Source organism: Gordionus sp. m RMFG-2023, chromosome 4 (genome assembly GCF_954871325.1).
Source record: "Gordionus sp. m RMFG-2023 chromosome 4, tfGorSpeb1-WG-v2, whole genome shotgun sequence".
Taxonomy (NCBI): Eukaryota; Metazoa; Nematomorpha; class Gordioida; order Chordodea; family Parachordodidae; genus Gordionus; species Gordionus sp. m RMFG-2023.
The window spans coordinates 21,575,477-21,583,802 of NC_088778.1; the positions used below are offsets into that span (position 1 = coordinate 21,575,477).

At 24.7% G+C, this 8,326-nt stretch overlaps 1 protein-coding gene across 1 annotated transcript; it reads right to left on the reverse strand.

Annotated features, from left to right (window-relative positions):
- Positions 1-852: 852 nt before the first annotated feature.
- On the reverse strand, positions 853-8,231 carry LOC135929147 (NADH dehydrogenase [ubiquinone] 1 alpha subcomplex subunit 8-like). The gene is made up of 3 exons (XM_065465665.1): positions 8,041-8,231; positions 7,818-7,993; positions 853-1,426 (listed from the first exon to the last, which is right to left on the reverse strand). Exons 1-3 carry the CDS (start codon positions 8,182-8,184, stop codon positions 1,234-1,236), a joined length of 513 nt encoding a protein of 170 aa, XP_065321737.1. The 5' UTR covers positions 8,185-8,231; the 3' UTR covers positions 853-1,233.
- Positions 8,232-8,326: the final 95 nt, after the last annotated feature.

The following is an 8,326-nucleotide window of genomic DNA, read 5'->3' on the forward strand; positions in this document are numbered from 1 at the left end:
ATTTTAAACTTTTGGCGTTTCTAAAGATGGCCATATCTCATGAAGTAAGTTGAGTTGAGAATTAAAATTTTATATTATTGCTAGTTAGTGTATATACTACCATCATGCAAATTTTAAAAAAAATCGAAGAGGGTCGGGTTGAATCTTCAGTTGATTTGATATGGAATACAACATATATATAATTATAGGCTTCGGCAAGCTTCTGTGATCTAATGGGTGTATGTGTATATCCTCACGTCACCGTATAATACTGGACTGGGTTCAAATCCAGCAAGTTTTTTTTCTGAAACTAAACTACGGGATATAAAGGCGATCGCATAATTTCACCTATTATATATTTAAAATGGGTCTTATAGTATTTAAAGAAAATTTGGTCGTTGTTTAGTAAATTGCTATATATTCACGTAGCACCATTTAACATTAATCAAAATAATAATAGTGCATGAATGTATACAAATTGAAATTATGGAGTATTGCTAAATTCAAGCGGGGTAGGTGTTAAAGAAGAAAGATTATATTTTAATAAAGATAATCGAATCAAAACTAAAAGCTAAACTTTTTGAAAACCAAAACAAAAGATGTAATTTTTTTAGTTTCCAACCCCTATATGCTATATTAGGTAAGTTTTTGTTAACCAGTTATAAAAAAAATTTTTTTTATTAAGGAGTATAAGTGTTCAAATTATTTTTATAATTTTAACGTTATAAACTTTTTAAACCAAATTGATCCGTTTTGGATATTTTACTTCGTAATTTACAGCATAGCTGAATTAAATTTCTAATTCTTTCATAATAAGTTTTACGCTAAAAATATTTTTGTTTCTCTATATTTATTAAATCTTTATTCCCTATTAATTAGTATACAGAGCTTGTTTAATAAATCTAATGAAAGCGTGCATTTGAATGTGAATTTAGGAAAAAATATTGTTAAAATAAACTGAATTCTATAAATAATTACTTATCATATAAGATTTTCCGGTTAAGATAAAAAATAAATAAGAAGTTCCAGTCAAAATCTGGCTGTGAATATAATCGACTGATTTAGCCAAAGGTGAAAGTTGGCAGATTAGAGATTGGTGAAAAATGGACAAATAGAATTAAAAAGAAAATATATTCATTTAATTCTATTATATATAATCAATATTTAATATATCTAATAATAATAAATAGAGGAAATCAATTAATTAATTCATAAGCTAGTAAACAACAATAATACAAAATAAAATACATAAATTCATTTGGTTTTATTGAATTCTTGGGGATATTCTTTCAAATAATCATCAGGATATGTCCTTCCTTTATAAATTTCTGGTTTTTCCCTTGTAGGTTTATGAATGTGAGGACGACACATATATCCTGGCTCGAAACGCAAGAGTCCCAATTTGTTATACATGCAATAGTCAAACGACAATTCTTCTTTTTTACATCTAATTAATTTAATTTTAAATTAAAAAGGTATAGAATTTGTATATGAATATTTTATAAGTGAAAATCTTTTTTCGAAAAACTTTAATATATTTTATTAACAATATTTTCTGATATTCTTTTATGTAACACCTTAATATTAGATTCAAACGATAAAAATTTTATATAGTATAATGCAATGAAAATAAAAAATTATAATTATTTCGCATTTTTATCAGAGATGCACTGATACCGAGTAACGGACTCACAATGACTGGTATGTCTATTAGAGATCTGTAACTCGGCTTCTATTTTTTAAAATATTTGGTTCGAACTGGGCATAGTCTAATATTAAAAAAATTGGCCTGAGTTTAAATTTTGAAATAAAATTGATATATTTTAACATTATGTAAGAAACAAGGAGCCAATATATTTTATTTGTTAGTGGAATGATGAAAAATTTTTTATTAATTTCTATATTTAAATAAATTTGAGCCGGGTCGATAGAAATCCCGGAAAAAAACTAATGAAAACCACTAAGAAGAAAACCCCTGAAAAAACTGCATTTTTATCATATAATAATGAACATATTGTTTGGATTATAATTTTATATGCGTTATAATGGATACACTCATCTTATAAAGGTATGTAAAGAAAAATATATAATTTAGTATTTTATTATAATATTACAAATAAAATATTTAAGTCAAAAAAATAATATTAAAAAATTATTATTAGTAAGTTAAATTTTTTTTAATGAATCTATTTCATCCCGGAAAAGTGATATTTGAAGCAGACCTTCATGGGCCTCAATTTTTTGACCAAACAGGATCCAGGCCTGCAGTAAAAAAATTATTTTTAGGCCTAAGCCCGGCCCATATTGAATATTTAAAAAAAATTCCAAGCCCGGAAATCCATATTCAAAAATTTAATTAAATATATTTAATAAAAAATAAACAATATTTAAGTGAATTTAGACAATTATTTTGTTTACATTACCAAAATATATTATTATTAGAAAGAAAAAATGGCAATATTTCTTTACATAAACAAATGTTTTATATAAGCTAAATTTAAATTTTATAATTTCAGGCCCAAGCCCAGCCCAATAATGGTCTCTGATTTGAAGATTGCTCATATATCCTCTATAAAAAATGGCGCAAGATAAGATGCCAATGCTCAAAGTATATCTTTTAAACGTCGAGAAATAATATTTAAATAAAGATCTAGTAATTGAAAAATATCCATCGAATATTGATGGACTAGCAGATATGAAACCCGTTTCTAATGAAGTAACGATGGAATCCCCGTAAACTAGGAATCCCTAAGAATCCAGAATCCCCTATTAAACAAGCACATATTATATAAAAATAATATAGATTATTGTTTAGCTCTTCAATATGATTTAAAAATGGTAGATTAGTAAAAGAAACAAATAACATTTTTTTTGCATGATTAAATAAGAATCCCTAAGAATCCTCATTAATTTTAGACTAATATAAAAAAAAATTAATAGATTCAAGTTTATCTCTACAATGTGATTCAGAAAATGTAAAAATTAATTTTTTTTAATAGTAGGATATTAAAAAACTTTTTTTGACTAAAATAAGAATCTCTACCCCCTTAAAAAAGCCCCAAATTTAAAAAATAAAATATGAAATCATGTATAATTCTTCAAGAGGAGTCAGAAAATGTTAATATTCAATTTATTTTTTTGACTAAACTAAGAATCCCTAAATAACCTCATATGAATCCATAAGAATCTTTATAAAGATAGATACAAGTTCATCTCTTTAACGGATTCAGAAAATATAATTAATTAAAAAATTATTAAATAGTGGGATATTGCTATATATTTTTGACTAAAATAGGAAACTCTAGGAATCTGCTATTAAAAAGCCTCAAATTTAAAAAATTAAATATAGAATCATGTATAACTCTGTAAGAGGATTCATAAAATGTTAATATTTTTTAAATATTAAAAATATTTTTTTTTTTACTAAACTAAGAATCACGATATGAATCCCTAAGAATCCTCGTTAATTATGGACTATTATAAAAAATAATAGATTCAAGTTTATCTCTTCAACGGGATTCAGAAAGTGTAAAAACTATTTTTAAAATAATGGGATATTGAAAAAACACTTCTTTTTTTTATTAAATTAAGAATCCCTAAGAATATTCTATTAACAAGCCTCAAATTTAAAACATAAAATATAGAATCATGTATAATTAATTCTTCAAGGGGAAGAACATATTAATATTATTAATAAATATAGAAACATGTATAAGTTTTTAAGGGGATTCAGAAAATGTATTTTAAAATATTGGTAAAGTAATAAATAAAAAAACCAATTTTTTAATGACTAAACTAAGAATCCTCTAGAAAGGCTTAAATTCAAATACATAAATGTAGAATCATGTATAACTCTCTTCAAGAGGATTCAGAAAATGTTAATAATCATATTTTTTTTAATTTAAAAATACAAAAAAAAAAAATTTTTTTGACTAAACTAAAAAAAAAATTGAAGGTTGATGAAGTGATAGTTAAAAGATCTGTACGATCTGTAATTACCCATTGCTTGTAGGTAATATATTCGATGTCACTTAAATATGTATTTCACATATCATGGCCTTTAAATTAGAAGATCCAGGGCATTGAGCACAATCACCAAAAAAGCATTTTGGGCTCAAATTTAAAAAAATAAATAGAATCAAGTATAACTCCTCAAAAGGATTCAAAAGGTGTTAATATTTATATTCTTTAAAAAAAAAATTAAAATAGCGAAAAAATTAAATTTTTTTTGATTAACCTAAGAATCCCCTATAAATTTTCTTACTTTCTTTCGTACTTTATTTCTCTCTCTTTCATTACCTTACAAATTTTAGTTATGAGATCAGAATGTCCCAGCCCGAAACCTTAAAATTTTAAGTGGGGCAACTAGTGCAAAATATTTTACCGCGCCCGGAATTTCAAAATATTTTAAAATTATAACTAAACAAATATATCCTTTTTTATCATAAGAAATTATTACGAGCTGGGTAATGCAAAAGAGTATACGCGCATATTTTTTCCGAGAGCTCTTACAACTATTTTAGCCGGTTTTTACTTCTCAAGGTCATTTTTAAAATTATTTTATTACATAATTTATGTAGATTTGAAGAGGATGAGGTATCCCAAATTGAAATGCCCCAAATACATTTCTGATCTATTAGCCGATACTTTTGCCATATTATAATATTTTTTTTGCTAAAATTTTATTTTTGGCATTCAATGTAAATTTTGAAATTCTATTCCCTTAATTAGTTGAGGAGTGTTGATCCAAAATTTAACTAGGTTCAGGAGCTGTATGTATTTTTAATACTCATCCCCGCATAAATTTATATCCTCTTGAATTAAGGATGTACTGGTAATGTTTTATCAGATCAGATCGGGCCAATATTTCACCCATTTTAAAATTTCGGTTATCTGCCAATATTATAAAATTCGATCCGATCCGATAAAAAATGGCGTTTTTGAGAAAAATAAAATGTCATAAAATTTTTTTAAAAAAGTAAAAAGTTATAACTAAAAAACCATTTATTTTTATAAATAAAATCGAAATCCATTTTTATGTTTATTTTTTTTAATATAATTAATAAACATTCTGAACAAAAGTAATCTGGCTTTATTACCAATTCAACGCTTCACTAAAGAAATTAGTGGAGAAAATGCATCCACTAAGGTAGTAATTCCTTGTAGAATTACTAAAAAAAAGAGCTTGCTAATCATGGTGAGTATGATAAAGGTGTCCAAACTATGGATGCTACGCATAAAGATCTTACTAAACATTTTCCCTATATTTATAATGATTAAAATATACTTCATAACAAAAATTTTGAATCCCCGATTTAAAACAATCTTTTTTTCAATTCAATCAAACTTTAGAGATAAAAACTACTTCTAGAATGCTTTGAATCACCGTGAGAAAATAAATTCCAGCCTAGGTAAAGAATTAAATCTATTTAATAAAAAAAATTTTTTAATTTTATTTAAACAATTTAGAAAAAGATAATCAAATATGAAGATAGAATAAATTCCATCAACATCCGAGATTCAACTGGCATATTTAGTTTGTGGGGATCTTATGCTGATACTGTTAAAGCTAACGAGGAGTCTAATAACACTACCACTGAAAATTGTCCTTATTGAGATTGAAAACTATTCGAATGAACCAGTATTCAAAGATCCATTGAAATATTGGCTCTTAAACTTAATCGCCAATATCTAGCAACACCTGCCACAATTATCTCTTCAGAATCTGTTTTTAATAGTGATATTGACAGTCCTCATAGCCGGTGGCTAATAAATTGGAAATTTTGGTATTTCTTAAAAGATATCTTCGATATATTAATTTTAAATATTTATTTCAAATTTCATAATATATTTGTTTATTACATATTACGTAAATAGATTAATGATATTACTCATTATACTTTTAAATTGCAATTGAATTTAATATAAGCTATATAACTGACATATAAAAATTATATTAAAACTATCAATTTAATATCGTGAATATCTAATCAGATCGGCCTCCAAAAAGTGGTATCGTTACACCCCTAATTAATATGACTATTTTTAATAAATTTTTAGATTTTAGCGCTTAAAAATGTAGACCAGATAAATAATTATAGCTATTGATCCTGACTCCTTATTTAATATGTAAAACATAATTCTATTTAAAAAAATAAAAAAAATAATTAATAATATCTCTAACGATATTCCGCATAGATTAAATGACAGGTCATGTAATTAAAAATAATTTCCTTGAGTTGGACCATAGTCGTTTCCGGGGATGCGTATTTTATTCACGCCCAAAAATAGTGATTTTTGATAAAAATAAATGTTTTTTTTTCAATATTTTACTAATTTTATTTTAAAAATTTAAAATATAATTTTGTAAATTATATTGAAGAGCTAAACACGAATCTATAATAATTATATTTAAAAAACTCCTCTTTAATAGGTGGGGGGGGGGGGGGGATTCTTAATTTAGTAAATTTTGAAATTTTTTAAAACTATTACCAGTTTTAATTTAAAATTAAAAACCATATTTTTAGAATCATATTTAAGATAAACGAATAATTTTATTTAAAAAACGTGCTTGTAATAGGGGATTCTTAATTTAGTCAAAATAACTTAATCTTTTGGATATTTTAGGAATTTTTTAAATAGGTTAATATTAACATTTTGTGAATCCTCCTAAAGAGTTATAATCTACATTTATTTTTTTTAAATTAGGTTTAGTAAAAAAAAAATTCGATATTTTAAACTATAAAAAATAAAAAATATTATTGTCTGAATGCTCTTGAGAGTTAGGTAGCATTCATGATTATTTATCATAAATAAAATTAATATTAATAAAATAAATTGATCTCATAAGCAGATTTTAAAAATTGATCAGTTGTGAAATTGTGCCAGATTGGACACCACTATGAATGCAGCCTTAATACATGATTCTATATTTTATTTTTCAAATTTGAGGCTTTTTAATATAGTATTCTTATTTTAGTCAAAAAAAAAAGAAGTTTTTTTTCAATTCCCACTATTTTAAAAATAACTTTTTTAATAAATCTTTACATTTTCTGAGTCATAGTAAAGAGATAAACTTAATCTATTCTTATTTTTTTTATAATAAACCATAATTCGTGAGGAATCTTAGGGATTCATACTCTTAGTTTAGACAAAAAAATAAATTATCAAAAAAATATATTAATATTAACATTTTCTGAATCCTCTTGAAGAGTTATATGTGATTCTATATTTTATTTTTTAGCTTTTTAATAGGGGATTCTTATTTTAGTCAAAAAAAGTGTTCTTCAATATCCCACTATTTTAAAACTAATTTTTTTAAATTAATTTTTACATTTTCAGAATCACATTGAAGAGATAAACTTGATTTTTTTTTTATAATAGTCCATAATTAGTTAGGATTCTTATTTAGTCATGCAAAAAAAAACATTTTCTAAATCATATTGAAAAGCTAAACATTATTCTATATTAATTTTATATTCTGAAAATTTTTTTTTTAAAAAAAAAACCTCGTGAGCTTGCTTAACTTGAACATACAGGTCTTTCACTTCTTAATAACTTATCTCCAGATGGGCACTGGGACTCCCTGGCTAAATTAATCATAAATTAATAATAAAATTGATTTTTAGGTATTGGCCTATACCATGTTAATATCAATATCAGCCAAATAATAAAGTGGTGAAGTATCTTCTGTTCAATAGTTTTATCATTTTTTTATTAAATAATTCATTATCAAATATAATCCATTCTGATACTTTAATTTAGAATTATAGCTTTCAATGAATTAAAAATTAACGTTTGAATTAGACAAAATATGGTTACAATAATTAAATATTTACCCTGTGAAATCTTTTCGAGAACTTTTCCAATCAATACATTTATATAACTTTTTGAATTGATTTGGGCATGATTCTTTAACTTTATCAAAGTACTCTAATGCACATAAGCTTAAAATTTTTCCTTCTTTAAGACATTTCCTTGGATCTCTTTCTTCCTTTCTACAGAGCCAAAATTCCTATAAAATAGCAAATATTGCATTGCATTGCATGATAAACTAATAACATTATTTTGAGCATAACAATATTTTGCGAAATGTCGCGCCCCAGCATATAAGGGTACAGATGTTAATTTTAGTTCTGGGCAATATAATTCCTCGTCAGATGGTAATTGTGATGAATCAGTTACAACTCCTTGAATTCCTGACATCAATTTAAACTTAATTAGAATATATTCTTATTATTGATTGAGTCGCCATATGATCAAGATTAACATATAAGCAATCAAGTGACTTATTGATTAATCACTATTAACTTTTACAATTTATAAATATGTTTCTAAGAGTCATTAT